The sequence below is a fragment of the Ambystoma mexicanum genome, chromosome 12 (genome assembly GCF_040938575.1).
Source record: "Ambystoma mexicanum isolate Mex_15411 chromosome 12, UKY_AmexF1_1, whole genome shotgun sequence".
Lineage (NCBI taxonomy): Eukaryota > Metazoa > Chordata > Amphibia > Caudata > Ambystomatidae > Ambystoma > Ambystoma mexicanum.
Window position 1 is genome coordinate 1,108,468,482 of NC_090936.1, and position 16,760 is coordinate 1,108,485,241.

General features: G+C 42.6%; 1 protein-coding gene across 2 annotated transcripts in view; it reads right to left on the bottom strand.

Annotated features, from left to right (window-relative positions):
• SFMBT2 (Scm like with four mbt domains 2) overlaps nt 1-16,760 on the bottom strand; it is a 957,919-nt gene that overhangs the window by 324,012 nt on the left and 617,147 nt on the right. For both annotated transcript variants that reach the window (XM_069629673.1, XM_069629672.1), the window contains one exon: nt 513-614. In XM_069629673.1, coding sequence (XP_069485774.1) covers nt 513-614 — 102 coding nt within the window. The remainder of the gene's footprint in view (nt 1-512; nt 615-16,760) is intronic.

Below are 16,760 nucleotides of genomic sequence, written 5' to 3' on the forward strand. Positions count from 1 at the left end.
CAGTGCCTTCCAAACCTTTGCTTCTTTACCACAAAACCCTCCCACCCTACAAACAAGGGAGAAGAACAAACGAAAAGAGGTACAAGGCACTGTACGGTGCCCACAACAGGTCATGGGACATGAGAAGGCGGGCACGGGCCAGAGGGGGTAACCCTAGGACCCGGTGCCCAAAAGTATGTTATTATTATGATATGTGATTATTGTTATCTCCATAACCATATCTGTACAATAAAAACCTACGGCCTTTTATTGCCAGCACTTGACAAACACTGTGTGAGCCAAATTATTCTGGGTGAAGGTATGGGGTCGGCCAATAATTATGCATGCATATGGGTTCAGCAGTTACATTGTGTCCCAGTTAGGTTGCACTGCATACAGCTCACACCTTTGACCTACCAACATTAATTACACATATTCATAAAGGTCAATACAGTTTGCAAGACCCATTGGCTAGGCTCTCTTTTCTCAATCTTTGCACAAAAGAGAAACTCCCAGCAGAAATGTAGCCTTACTTGAGTCACTGATGCAGGACAGATATTGAAGTGTTCCGTCGGGTCCACTGCCTCCAGCTTCATCCCAACGATAAAGGCGTGGCTCCTTAAATCAGCATGATCCTGTGTCAGGGCGAGAGATGCAATCAAAGGGCTGTTGACTGTTTGTATTCTATGCAATGCAGCCAAGTACAAATCCCGTATAGAGTAAAAGAACAGATTCCATACAGTGTCAGCTCGTGCTATTCAAGCCCCTGCAATGCCAACAGTATTGTCTTTACAGTGGGAATTTCCCAGGCACTGCTGTAATTGTACTAACTGGCCATTAGTGGTAGCGGCTGCAAAATGCAGCAACTACCTGGGCATATAATACCAGTGCCTGGCAAATGCCAATGCTGTTGGTTTCACCAAATATGGTTTTGACTTGAGTGAAGGGAACGCATACTGCTGATAAAGAGAGTGGCTGAAGGCACACCACGATAAGGCATTTTTATGACATCATTAGCATATTTACAGCTCTTATTAAATCATTACCTCGCAAAAGAATGCTTCAAATAACAGCAGGCACTTCAAGCACACAGTTTGATGTTACTGTGTGAAAAAGCTAGCCAAACGAGATCCAAAAACTAAAAAGCAGCAAATGCATTAAGTTCTGTGTGGAAAAAAAGACTGCAGCAAATGTGTCTTGGTCGAAGCCATCCATGAAACAAAAAGGGAACGAATCAGGAAAAAGGCTGGCTGTAGAATGCGACGAGCCTGGTGCTCAACCCATCCTTCAACCAGCATGGAGAGTATGCAGGTCTCTGGATCCACAGAGGGGCCTGCATGCAGAAGAAGGGTGTGCTGCAAATGTTAATGTCACACATCCTGGCTCCAATTGAACTAATTGCACGTGCATTCAACATCTAAGCAGACATTGTGCAACTGCAACCCCACTGGTGGAGCATTGCAGAATTTGCATTGGCAGTAAGAATCACTTGTCATAAGCGTCACTTGAAATGCATGGATGAGTAAAAATAACCTAAGCATGCAGGGCAATGCAAAGCAGGCAGGCACTGGTTTAAGTGGGATACGGTACCGAGGGGGGCCCTAATAAGTCGCAAAACAGTTCTTGGTGGTGATGGCTGAGAAGGGACTCGGATTGCCTAAGAACTGCAGGTAGGCTAGTCTATTGAACAAAAGGAGTGGCCGAGCAGAGTCAATTTCAAAAGTTGTCTACCCCACCCGAACATTATAAAATCATTGTGTTAAAACAGAATCTATCTTTACTAAGTTGTAATTAAAGTATTTAAAAGCAATACGTAGACGCAGCAAAGTAGACAATATTGCACACAAAATAATCACTTTTATTAATTCATGTATATTTTCGCACTCCCATAGCTTTTTCAGATACAAAATTGTTTGTTGCTGCAATGTTTTGCATGTTCAATCATTTTGCTCTCAATTGAAAATATAAAAATAGCCAATAATGTACTGAAACTCTTTTCAGCCATCAGAAACAACAACTGTCCCCAAGATCCTGAGGTTGTCACACACATCTGGAAACAACAAACGTTTCTGTCTTTGGTGAATACGTTGCAACGATGAAAATATGTTCACTCTTCACAGGCCATAATTGTTGGCTTTGCCAATGCTACATTATAACTAGTACATCATTTTATCAGCATACACTGCAAACGGATCTGACCAATATAGTCAGATAAGGCACTGTGTGATTAAATGATTGCCCAGGATCGCACACTGTGGGCAAGTGGTGAAGCCAGGATTTGGTCCAAGTCTGAAATGTAGGCATTTGTCCACATATTTAAACATCTCTAATTGGTACTGACGTGGTAGGTTTTGGCTTCCCAGGGCTGAACACAATAATTCTATTTTAACGATAACTTTAAAGGAGCACAAATCACATAATAACCCAACCGGCCAAATGATGTGTTGCCATAGAAACAAGTTATGCAAAATGAGTATGGTGGTAGCTTTGTTTTCTCCATCAATACATGAAAAGCACCAGGTGGGCCAGGCATGTGTGCATTGAGGCCTGAAAATGTCAGGGGGTTGGGGTAGAGCAGATAGGCGGGTGTCCTCCTCGATCCACTAGAGCAAGATATCAGAAAAGCTGCAGCAATGATGCTCCCTATGTAGGCTACCATGACCCCAAGATGTATGTTGCCTCATTCAGTGTCTGGGGAGGGGGCATCACTCCAGCATGAGGAGGGAGCAGCCTGATGGTGTGATATGTTGGCTAAGTGGCCCTGTGTATTGCAGGGAACGGAGCTAGGAAACAGGGTGTCCATACCCAACGCCAGGCTGCCAGCCTAGGAAAGCCTCTGCTGAGCTTGCTTCTGTGGCTTCAAGCCATTGGGGGCACTCTCAGTAGAAAGTGACACCCATGCTCATCCTCACTTTCCGAAAGTACTCCCTTTTTGCTTGATTGATATGTATTGTACCCCCTCTTACATCAAACACCAAGTATTTACTGAAGTCCATTATAATAACCATAATCTTGAAAATGCAGGTTGCCACCACATAATTATGTTATGTCACATAAAATGTATACTGTGCCCATCTCCAACGTAGTGGTTTTAGAGCGTTTGACCTTGTCCTAGAAATTACATATTATGACCCCACCCGGGTGTCTTCAGACCTTAGTCTGTGGGTAAGAAGGAAGCGGGTAGGAGAGGCGGAGATAGAGAAAGGGCATGGGTAAAAGACTAGACAAATTCAGCAGGCATTATAGCAAGGCATTATATTTGTACTATTAGGGATGTGTGTTTCATACAAATAATTGTAGCACATCATATGAACATTGCAGGAGTGTATTAGGCCTTTTAATGCAAAGCTCTAATGTTATGGCTATATCTAGACCTGGGGATGCGTGCTACTAGATTTACACAGTGTGTGCTTGCATTATGGGCTTGAGATGGGCTCAAGTGGGTCTTTGCAGTATGGAGGCCACTCCCAGCTTAGTTTGTAAGAAACTATCCCAGTATAAAGGGAGAGGACTAGGCCTTCCAGCCAAACCATCTGATCAGATGTGTCATTGACACGACTTGGGAAACGTATAGATGTGTGCGTGAAGTAAACATGAGGATAGGGACTTAGTGGGTTGATTTGAGTTCAATTACATTTCATTGTATAAGCAAAAACCTGACTGAAATTCACTGAGTTTAAGGTGCATGAAAACTACAAAATGCTGATAATATGCTCAGAGAAGGAGTGAATAAGGCAGGAGAGTATACATGGAATCAAACAAGGATCCGTAGAGCTTTAATACATGATTGCAGTTTACTGCTAAACAGCTGCCTCCCATTTTGCTCTACAGTGGAGCGATGCCGCTGGCATTCTAGTGACGAGGATAGGATGCAGCACAGGTGGGATGTGATGCAGTGCACTGCCTAGTAAAATAGTGGGGAAGCCCAGCCCTCAGGATGCCATACAGAGTGGAGTGGCTTGACGAAAGAAGCCCCAATGATCCGTATCCCAAGTCTCTGACCCACTTGGCCTCCAAGAATCCTTTCTCGTGAAAAGCTTCAGAAACCATTCCTTACAATGCAAACTTATCTTTGAGTCGGATCTCCCTGGCCTGCTCTCTCAATATCTTTACGCAAGAGTTCCAGGTATGAACAACTCCAAGCAGGGCCGGTCTTAGACCAGATTCCACCCCAGGCCGAAAGCATCCTCGGCGTCCCCAACCCCAAAAATGACAACACTGAATATTGCATGTTACAAATGTTGTAAATAGGGCACTCAAATAACTAGATGAAAATGCAATGCATAATGCATACATTAAATACTAGGTGACAGGCTTAGAAGATTACCTGTATTATGTTTTAAAAAAGTAACTTTTCTTGACTTTGCCCTTGTAAATTGAAGCACAGCGTTGGAAAGATTGAGAGACTGTCCAATGTCATGTTCAATTGATAAAATAGCCAGCTATGTCAGGCTTACATTGGCCATTGTTGATTGGAGGTACGTTTTAGTGAGCTTGAGTTTGGCAAAACTGCGCTCATCACTTATAACTGTGATGGGCAATACATATGCATGGATTTGTCATGTTGCACTTTTTTCGATTCATTTCTATAAAACAGAGTATTCTTAAAGGCCAGGCATAAGAACATATTTACACCAATTATGCATGAGAAGATATTTGCTTGTTAGGGAGAATTCTCATTCTATGGCTAATTTCCCTCACCTAGGTGAGTCCCTCAGCAGCTGTGCTGGATTTCTGGGGTTTATTTTTTCCACTTGGTAAGAGTGTGAACCTTTTTCCCCACTCTTACCGTGTATTTTTGTGTGTTTTGTACTTTTTGTGCTCATGGGCTATGGAGTCTCACCAACTCCCTAGGCATCATCTTTTCATTTGTGTGTTACACAGCACCTTCAGTTCAGTGACACATGGTTGTCTTTTTAGACTTCCCAATAACTCAATTTTTCTGGGGCTGACTACTGTCCCCCAGGAACATGTAAAGTTGCCATTTAACTTTATATAGTCATAGATTACCACAGATCCAGTAGACCCCATCTTACATGGAGTATTGGAAAGGGTTAATTCCTATCCCTTTTTATCTGTACCTCTTGGAGCTTTGTTTCGCTCCCTTAACATTAAGAATTGGCTGGTGGCAGTGGTACCTACTCTAACTTTTCTACCGCGGTTATATTATATAACGTGGTAATGTTTTAGGCTAATCTAGTAGCCTCGAACATGAAACCCGCTTGACCATATTGGTTTTAATTTGGCTCCGGTTGGGTTTTGTCATCATTTCTTTTTGTTAAAATATTTCTTGTGTTTTACTTTGCGCGGCAAACCAGGTTTGCCTTCTTTGCTCACCGTCATTTGGCGGGCTTCTCCAGAGAAGCCCTCCTTCTGTTGATGGGTGTCTAGGTGGGCTGAATGTGAGGGAGGGGTGTAGTCACCCCCTGCACAGGGTCTCCTTGGAGACCCAAGTCGCACTTTGTGTTCATTGGCTCAGTTGGATGTCCGGGCAGGACAACTTTCCTGCTGAGTGATTGACAGCCAGGCTGTGTGAATGGGGGATTTTGGCATAAAAGGCAGTACTCTTGGGCTAGAAGTCAGAGTCGCCACTGGAACTGCAAGGAACCGAAGAAGAAGACGGCTGCTGCACTCCCGAGTCCCGGTGAAGCCCTGCTGCAGTCCTGAGCTATCTACCTTTCAACGACAAGAGAAGATCCAGTCTGGCGTCTTCTCCCCTTGAGCTTGGTGGGATCAACCAGCTCACCTTCCACAGTCAGAGGATCCTCTTATTGGTCGAAATCGCTACACACAGCTGTAGTGGTCCGGATAGCCATCTGAAAAGCCTCTCCTGTTTTAAAGGAGCACACCTTTTATTCACTGTTGCTTTTGCTGCTGTTGGCCTCATCCCTGGGTAGTGCAGATTTCTCCAAACATCCTTCTTGTCCCCATGACTGAAGCTCCAGGAACCGTGAGTCTGCAGGAACTACCAGGAACAACTGCCGTGGCACCAGCTTTTCTTCCAACGAATAAGGTACTGTGTCCGACTTCGAGGAATTAGGGTGAACCCTTTTCTCCTCACCTAAGGCTTGTCCTTATCTTCCATCCCTCTTATAACTTTTGCTTCCCTTTTGACAATATCTAAGCACCCCTTGCAAATCTCGAATCGTGAACTGTTCTAACCTTGTGATCCTCGACAACAGGACCCCTGTCCATTTGACACTGGCGCAGGCCTATTGACTTTTATCTACATTTTAGAAAGTGGTCTCTGATTCTATCTTCCTTGACAAAAGTATTGCCTATGATTTTTATCCCCAACTCTCTTGTGTTAACGCATGTGCTAAGTGTGTTTTACTTCGGTAACATTTGCCTAAAGCCAAGCAATGTTTAAAAGACATATTTAATTCCATTCCATGTACCACACATTATCTGAAACCGAAATCACTGCACTTTCATTGTGTTCTTTTAACAAGTGTACAACAGGACACTGACCAAAAGAAATGTCATTAGTCAGTGTGGGCTTTTATATTACAGGTAGGAGAAAGCGTCAATGAGTTGACTCCTCTCCGCTCTCCTGACTAAGGCGACAGACTTTATTTTTGTAGTGCCAAAAATGGCACCCATAGATCCTGGTTGTGTGTGATGGGTGGCAATGTTTAATTTCCATGCGACTGAATATCCACAATGCACCAAACAGTAATTTCTGACCCTTCTGTGAGCTTATTTCAGGTTAAAAGCAGCAAGCATTTTATACAGTTTGGCATAGCACCAGGTAAAAATGAATTTCTTCTAATGGTAAAAGCATTTTGTGAGATTCTCATTTCCTATGTACAAAACATCCTGTGAAGAAAATATTTTCTTGGAAATGTCCATGCCTGCGTGGTGCTCAGCGGGGGTCCTCTTCAATTAACCAACGCCCCCTTCCCTTCTAATTACACAGGCTCTTCTTGGCTGTGGTTTATACAAAGAAAGAGTACCTTAAGTATGTATGCTATCCTTGTAAATATTAACAAAGGGTGTTGGGGGTGGGGGCCTGGCAGACCACAGCCTCCCAAAACATTTCACAAGCTGGCAGCGTTTATCTAATCTACATGTAAATAAAATATATATATATGTACATATATATTATATATTTGTTGATATTTTGCTGTCCATGGTATTGACATTTTCTAATAATTACGCTTTTCAAAAAAATCAAACCTACACCCGCACATATGGATGTGCGTGTTTGTGAAAATCAAATACACACACATGTATAGGTATGTTTTTCAAAAAAGGGTAATAACTAGAAGACGCAATGCCACAGAAAGCAAAATAAATAAGCAAATAGCACTGAGTACATAAACAGCGCAAGATAAAGATGGGTTTTCGGAACAATGTGCTGTTGCGCTGTTGCCCGGATTACACATATTGGTCAAGTGGAGGTGCTGGGATTTAGAGCACCTTAATGCACAGTCAGGTGATGGAAGGCTAGGCTACGTCTCCTTCAGACAGTTTAACCGTATATAAACCTTGGCTGAGCATTAAACTCCTCACGCCTCCCAGCCAGACCACCCACTCCTCCCCACTCCAGAGGCAGTGAGTGAACTTTGGGTTTGTGGTAGCAGCCAGGAGTGCAACTAGACTAAAATATCAGGGGCTTAACCTTTCAAATTTTGGAAGAGGATCTAACTTCAGAAACTGTAGAGGATGACCACACTTATTTGCGTGGGGGTGTCTTACTTCTTTACACATACTAATAAGACCATTTTAGTGCAGATTCAATGTTACAAGCAGTTAACTCTCTCCTCCACGTCTGAAACCAGACAATTAAGAACTCTTGTGAGAATGAGCTGTCCCCTGTCCCCCTCCACCCTTGCAATCACTCCCTTGACATGCAAGAAGTACTAACAACCCATCACGATTTCAATTGCCTAACAAAGTATGCATACAAATGCAGTTGCTAACAATGACACACTTTACAGCAGTAATTGTCAGGCCCTCGTTAACTGTGCAGCCGCAGATACCCTTTAATGTCTGTGTCCTGTTCTGTCTTGCCACGGGTCTGTAGGTCAGTCAGGTCAAGTCAACATTACCCAACATTTCAGGGAGGTGGCGCGATCTGCCACCGGTAGCAGCACCCCTAGTTAATTGCATTCTGGCACTTGTAGTTCTACATTTCCCACGCTACAGGCACTGAGACACAAGTTAAGTTGATGCCTGTCTCCCTCCTTCCCCAATGCCAAGCCAACACTGCAACTCCCGTGAAATCCCAAACTGGCATGCCCTCAAACCATGTGTCCAGAACCCCATTGCCTGGCTGCCACTAGTGCAGGCAAGGCCAGTCCTTTCGCCTGCTGATCTCCCTCCCCTTACTGCAAGGAGGTGGTATTTGTACACGATCCCAGAGCAGGGGCTGACAAATGGCCATATTGTCACAGTTGGCTTCGCAAATAGAGCCGAACCTAGCTATTTGCGCCCAGCAATGGGGGCAAAAGATGGGATAAGGCAGCAGCTGGGGGCGAAAGGCCAGCCTCACATTAATGGCTCCTCAAGCGATTCTCGAGTGTTATGACAAACAGTGAGATGAGTATTGCGTGGCGAAATGGTAGCAGGGCAACAGATCAGCAAGTGCTTCAGAGGGAGTGGGGATTCTTTTGGTGCTACTGGTCACTGCTGCAGTGTTCAGTGTGCAAGATTGTGCACCTCCTTTTTATGTACAATTACAAATAAATGATGCATTATTGGAGTAATTCTGGCGCCCTATACCAGCTGGCACCTCAGGCAGCTGCCTGGACAGCCTGATGCGAAGACCAGCCCTGACTCCAGGGGAGTAAAAAAAAGGAACAAAAAGGGTATTTTTATCAGCCATTTGTAAGGATCACTTAAGCTCACTAAATCTAGTAACACTCAGTGTGAAATTGTATAGAACTCTTATTATGGAATACTAGCAGTGAAAGCAACTATGAAGAGTGAAACGTCTATATTGATTTTAAATATCTATTGGAACCCAACAAATTCTACTTGTGATTTTTTTGGGATATGATTGTGCACATTTTACAAGGAGAAGGGGTTATGTTGTTATGGCAGGTGATTTCAACTCAGAGTGTGGCAAAGGATTATACATATTTGACTGTGACCTCATCTCAGATCCACAATTCCATATAAAACTGTTAAAAATGAATGGATTTTGTTGAAGATTGTGACTGGCAAATGGCTTATGGACTTGTCAATGGTAATATCACAAGCAAATGTACTTGGAGAAATAGTGACACAACATTGTATATTGACTATATTTTTATCACCATTGTTATTTGTGTGAGAAATGTGTAGTACAGGAATCAAATTTGACCACAGTTATTTATTAGCAACCTTTAAAATGAAAATGGGAAGTAAAGTGTGTAAAAGGTTAGCTAATTTAGGAGTATGCCCAACAAGAAATGCGATTGCATTGCAAATATAGAATACAGTAACATTTAATAAGCAAATTGGACGATACTGCTACCAAGCATCATTTGAAGAGAAAATGAAAGATTTAACCTCTGACCATTTTATTGCTTTTTATGCTAACAACATCATGCAGAAAGCAGTCACATCCAATATGTATAGACAAAATGTTCACCAATAAGAAGAATTGGTGCAATATAAAAAAGGATTTTAAGAACATCCCTGGGGGAAATAAAAAAATCAATTCTTTCCTGGTCAGAGAGAGCTGAAAAAATGAGGCAATTACGCCAGCAGTACAAACACTGTCTGAAAGCCCACTGCCACATGCATTTGCAGAAAAACAGAGAAGCCTGGTTATAGATCATTACAACAAAAGTGTGTAATTTCTGGGCCTTGATTAACTAAATGAATCAGGGTCAGGCGATCGTACAATGCAATCCTATCTCTGAAGCGCATTATGGAAAGCATTGCTGCACTATTTATGAACTGCCAAATGTAAGGGTGACAAAGACACTTTCCGCTGGAAAATGGGAACTAGAGTTTGATATTGAAGATGTGGAAAACCTCATTAAAAAGCTATCAAACTCAAGAGCCCCTGGACAAAAGGGTTAAAGTAATTAAATCTTTAAAGATGATCCAATATGGTGGGACGCAATCCTCTATTTCTAATTTAAGGATGTCATCTCTCGTAGACGGTAATCTAATGGGTACTTAAACAAATTTGTTTTTTGTCGGGGGACCAGGCTCAAGTGTGGAAGAGGTTGGACACAAAGAGTCGAAATAGGAGACTGGTTACCCCTCCCTTACTTAATAGAGAACACTCAATGTTCACCTTTTTCGGATTACTTAACCGTAAGCTGTTATTTATTCCTCTGGTTTCTAAAACATATGACTAATTTGTTTTTGTGTTCCAAAACAATTGTATTAGAAGAAAACATCAAAAAGCCTAGAAAGCGGCTACACCACTAAGGAAGAATGATTAACAAAACAACATAAATACTAAGGTCATGTGCATGTAGTGTTTAAAACAACATGGATGCTAAATACAAAACATAATAAGTACAGCAACTGGTTACACACATAGAAAATGTTGTGACTGGGGGTTAGTAGGGTGGTGATATCTCTAACCTTTTGTCAGGACACAGTTGGTCACAATAGAGTCTTTTCTATTCTGAGGAGCACAGAATAAGTGAAGTTTTCATATTCGGATTGTCAACACATGTTTCGGCTCTCGATCTGTGTTACACTGTACTTGCCTGTACACAGTTAGTTATTTTTGAAGCCATCTTTAGGACATGCTATTCATTTTCGTACGGCATTAGTCAGAGAAACCTCCCTGTTGTTTATACAACCTACAATGCATAAAACAGTACAGGTGTTTGTCTATAGGTTTTTAAAACTTAGTCCATGGCTTTCTTATGTGTTATAGTAATCCGAAGAAAAGGAGGCTACCTTACAAAAAGGCAGAAGTAGTAGGGAACTTGTGAAGGCAATACTTTCCTGTCCTAGGTACTCGGATACTAAATGTCTTCTCTGAATGGGCGACTGTATCTGGCTCCTATACAGGGGCAGATTAAAGACATATACATTGTCTACTTACTCCTGTTTGTGTGTGGGACAGGTTATAGTCACTCTTCAAAAATCGTTTGCAGGGTCCGTGAATGCTTATTTGCTTGTTATAAATCAATTGCGAGGCTTTCTGCTCTGTGATGACAAACAGAAGAAATTTCAGTCAATTTTATGGTATTCTCTGTGATCTTATAGATCAACTCCTAAATCCTGGAAATTCTCAACTATTGGACCTATTTCTAAGAAAAGTGACCAGGATTTAGGAAGGCTATGGGCACCACTTTAAATGGCTTTATTGTGAATTTTGTGAATAGTTTACAACAGAGAGCATGGACAGCTAATTAACCACCTATTTTTGTCGCGTGTGTCGATTTCTCACAGGCGTTTGACATTGTAAATAGATCAATACTATGGGAAAAGCTGAATAATTGGAATATTCTGAAAACATTACTGGCTCCACCTACTTGCAAGATAGATTAAGTAGGCAGGGAGCTCTGACACAAGAATGTGCCACTCTTGTTTAAGGTGTACTTGGGGAGAGCCTTGCAGTTTCATCTTTTGCTACTTCTCACATTAACAACTTAAAGATTATCTGGTTAATATAAGCAGATGATGTTTATGTTTAGTCTCAGAAGGATAGCTCAGGGGCAACGTGCTCGCCTTGGAAGCAAGACGTCACAGAGCACCACACGTTCGATCTCTGGGTCCGCACTAAGAAACCTCTGAGTATTAAGCGCGTTATAAATAACCTATCATATCATATTTTATTAGACCACACCCAATTGGGTCTTCAGCGTCTTATTATGGCTACTCATGTTTATGCCGAGAAAATCAACCCAATAAGCAACCCAAATAAATCAAAAAAATATAGGATTTGCTAGAAACACTAACACACAGCTTTAATTGGACTATTGATACCTTACAGTTCTACCCACCTTATTTATGTGGTGTTTAATCTTAACTCAACTTCAGCTATCCCTCCACAAATACCTCCCCTCTCGAGCTCTTCGTTCCTCTACCACCAACTCACTCAGGGCCAGTCGTTTTTCTAAGAAACGAGCTGGGGGTAGATCTCTGTCTTTGGCTGGGGCCTCCCTCTGGAACAGCCTCCCTGCCACTCTAAAACTTGAGGAGAACCATCTCCTGTTCCGGAAGCACCTCAAGACCTTCCTCTTTTCTTCTGCCTTCATCCTGCCACCCTCCGGAAATGCCTCCGGGCCACCCCTTGCACTGGGGTCTGTATCTGTAGCCATACAGCCCCCCCTTTTTCTTCCTGCACTTATCGGACCTACCCTGTCTGCTGCCTTAAACCTAGCACTTGCAAATTGCTGGCTGCATTACCACTGTTTGTTGCCTTTATTATTTATTATTTGTTATTTATCTGTTTCTCCGCTGGTTCGCACTTTCCACCTATCCCCCTTCCATGCACTTTTCCCCTCCCCCCTCTCCCATGCACTTGCGCATTCTCAATGTCACTGGGCCTAGTAAGATTGCTGTTTTATTCTCCCCTGTTCGCCTCCCTTGCCTGGTCGCGCTCTGAAACACTTGTGTACGAGCGCGATAGAAATAAAACATCAATCAAAAAACCTCAAATAAAAAAATGATTTCAACAAGGTTAAGGGATACAGCAAACACTGTTGTTGCTCAAAGGATGACAATCCATAAAGTGTATCACAGATTCTCTTTAATTCTGCTTCTTGATTATTATAAGGACATGGTAGTACCAGCCACACCTTATGGCCATGAGATATACCATTTGGGTTGGGACTCTTCCCTAGAAAGAATTCAGAGCATTTTGTGGAAGAAAACATTCCACTTTCCTAATTCAATTCTGATGGCGGCCTCACATTAGGGATGTGGCTTTACAATAAATGGCTGGTTACATTTGAAAACCCTTTCATTTTACATATCAATCTGATTACATCTTTGATTACCTCAATAGACTGATGACAGAGGGGCTACCGGGCCTAATTTTGAGCTAAATTTGCACAACTCAAACTATATTGGTGAATATTCAGCAAATGGCTGAAGATTTAATTAACAATCTGTTGCAAGCAAAACAAAAAGAAAATCTCTATTCTTGAACGACTGGTGTGATACTATTCTTTGGTTATATGTAATCTTATGTAATCCTATGTAATCTTACCGACCACAGTTACAGAGTGGTACATTTCATAGTGGAGAAAATACAGAAGAATACAGAAACACACTGATTCCTTTTTGTTTTTTTTATTTGGGGGGGTCCCTGCCCAAGCCCCACTTTTTTAACCCTTAAAACTCCACCCAACCCTATCCCGACCCATTTTAACCCATTTACCCCACTACCCTTTATTTATTTAATTAATGGTCGTGGTGTTTTTCAGTGTTTTTGTCCACTCTAAAATTGACCACCGTGTTTTGTTTCAGATATTTTGACTGGATACCTATTATTTTCCATAATTGATAAAGCACTGGGATCTTTGCCCCGCTACTTGAGAAAATGTCCTAATGCATAATGGAGAATAGACCAAATGACATTCCCACTGTGAAATTCTTTGAGTTCTAAAAACAATGTTATCACAAATTGTAGTTTGCACTGTAATCAAAATAATCCCAGTCAATCTTTAAATCACGTGTTGATCCAATTCCCGCTCTTGCAAAATTTCAGAGATCTAACATTTAGAAAATGTGTAGATAAGGAATCTTGGGCCAGTTTCATGGAACGTTTTCCTATGGGATTGGCAATGAAGCATCACTGACAATCGCAATCTTAAATTCTCATATCAAATTAACTTGATCTCTATTATATGGTAGATTATAGGTGTTTTTATATTAGAGTATTGCTCAAATATGTTAAGTAATGCAGGCATTTTTCTGATCTTTAACCGGACACTAAACCAAAAAAGGAGATGTACTTATGCAATAAACACTTATTAGCACAGGTTGTTATGTTTACATGATGGATTGTGGATGCGTGGTTTACTATTGCTCCTTCTCAACTATGCTTCCTTATTGAATTTATTTTCATTTTGTCATTATCGAGAATTATTATAATCAAGCTTTGTCTTTTACATGTTGCTACATAATTAATTCTCTAATCTCTATTATTATCATAAACACATTCACAATAAAAAAAAGCTAGTAATGCAGATAAAACACTGCACTCTATTCTCACCGAACATACCTGTTTCAGTGACACTCTTATTTCTAGAACAAATATGCTGCAACAGAGCTCTTACGTCCTATATTTGGTGAACGTCATTTGTAAACCTTGCATGAGACAACTCCATTGTTTCACATTGGAATGCATCTTTTGATCATTAATGTTGGTAATTTAAGTAGCGCATCCTGACAGATTTCTCTAGCTTCTAAGAGCTTGAACCCATGCTGCACGGCATTGTCTTGTTCCCAAGGTGAGTCTGTTGCCCCTGAGTTTTTCTCACGGTTATGCAGGATGTGAATAAAATGTGCAATCCCCCAAAAATGGTGGACACAGCGTTTTCACACGTGCCAAGCCAATACAGCACAGATATGTCTGCATTGTTGAGTTGAAAACCAAGATTTATGTCATGACTTGTTTACCTTGTAGTGGGAGGAGATTGAGAGACTTTGGGCCTCATTACGAGGTAGGTGGTAGGGGGTTAACGGGGCCGGTAGAGCTGCCGGCACCGTTAACCCCCTACCGCCTCATAACGAGGTCCGCTCGCGGGACCCGCTAAGGACGCCTGGTTTTACCAGACGTCCTTAGCGGGTCCAGCGAGTGGTCCAGCATGCCAACAACGGGCCCGTTAACGACGGGCCCACTGAGCCCTATGGGAGATCAATTGGGAATAGTGATGGACCGGGTCCGGGTTCCCTGAATGGGGAAATACCGGGCCCTCCAAGGTCAGAATGGCCCAGTATTTCCCCATTTAGGGAACCAGGACCCGGTAGCCGGAATGGGGTAGCCATGCTGCAAAAAGCGGCATGGCTACCTCCTTCCTCGTAATGAGGCCCTTTGACATGTTAATTGCTCCATCCACGTGAGATGTATTTTCACTGAGACATGGGGCATGATTTACAAAAGCATTTTACAATGGTGCAATCCCAACGAAACACGCTTTGTAAATCAGGCCCAGTTTCACACTTCTGTCTTCGGCGGCCTGCAATCAAAGACTTGCCAAATGGGCTGCAGAGATCACCTGACGCCTGTGAAGCCCTCTGGAGCATCGCTTTAACATTTTGTCAAAGCCCTTCATCAGAGCCCCCTACGCATGCTGTAAAGGGCCTACACAGGGGCTTCAAAGGTGACTGGCCACCCCCTGGAGTGGCAGAGATTTAATTATTGGTGGGGTTTAAGTCCCATGGGCCCATATAGCCTGGTGCCTATGGTGTTGGAAGCAAGTGAAATAAACTGTTCGACACATAAGGCCTTATTACAAGTATGGTGAAGTGGGAAAACATTGGCGGTAACAGAATTACCACCAATATTACCGATCCGCCATACTATGAGTATGGACCTGAAGAGCATGATGCTGGAGGTAAATCCTCGAACTCTCTGGTGAAAAATCGGCTAAATCGGTGGAATTACTGCTGCAGTCATTTTTTTCTAAAAATGCTTGGAGAGTCCATAAAAAATGGGGATTTACACAGCCACTGCCACGTGTAATCCGGCAGTAATTTCACCTGGCCATGTGGTGGTAACAGTAATTGAGTTGGGGCATATTCGGTGGACTTACCACCAGGACACCACCCAACTAGTAATGAGGCCCTATAGTGCTTGATCATAATCACTCGCACATTCTAAACCACTCCCCCAACCGCCCACTGACTAATACACTCACCTATAAACTCACCTACACCCCAAATGCATACTCTAACACCAAATTGGCCTATCACCCACCCCTTTACTTATCTTCCGATACCCTTTCTCATTCACTTACCAATATGTTTGCTCGCTCGCCAAAGCCCCACTCATTCATTCACTCACCCACTAATCTATCTAGTCACTCAATGGCTCACTCATCCGTAGGCTCAACCATTCGCCTGCTCCCTCCCTCGCTCACCCAATCGTTCACTCACATCACTCACTAGTTCTTTCCCACATAAAGTATAACATGCTGTTTTGCTAAATTGTAAATGCAGCTTGAAATTTGCATAAAATAAGAAATAACACAGTGCATGGGAAAAGAACATTGCAAAGTCTGCACACAAATTGCCCTGGAATGGTGCTTTGCCTCCTATGGCCCAGCAATTGTCCTCTAAAGCTATTTTCTTATAAAGAATGACAGCAGCCGATCTCTCTTCTTCTGAATTGAACGGTGCAAAGCGCGCGGGAATAATAACAGTGCTTAGGGCGCACTTAATCAGCGTGATAGGCTCGCTCTATCAGGCGAGTTGTAGGTGGCAATTACCCATCTATCTTGGGAAAATATTGATGAATGCGCGTGCTTGGGTCCGTGTTTCTAGCTGCGCTTTCTGCAATCCGGCCTGGGAGGAAGGCATTTCGGGAAGTGCTGCAAGGCAGAGTTGCAACACAGAGGTGGCTTGGGCCAACTTGCTCAGCTACACAGAAGCTCGCATTTCAAAATCGCTAACCATTAACAGGGTTGAACTGGGGAATACAACTGGCAAGGCAGCCAATGAAAACGTGGCCTACAGTTGCACATGGCAATTCATTCCGTTTATGACACTGTTGGGGCAGTACAGAAGGGAGAGGGACTTTGGTAAAACGCTGACGTGCAATTTAAAGGATATTTGTACGGTACCACTGGTAAAGAAATTCGAGCTGCACAGGGAAGTAACTCTTCAAACCGCCCCACTTAGAGCAAAAAAAGATCCCACTTTGA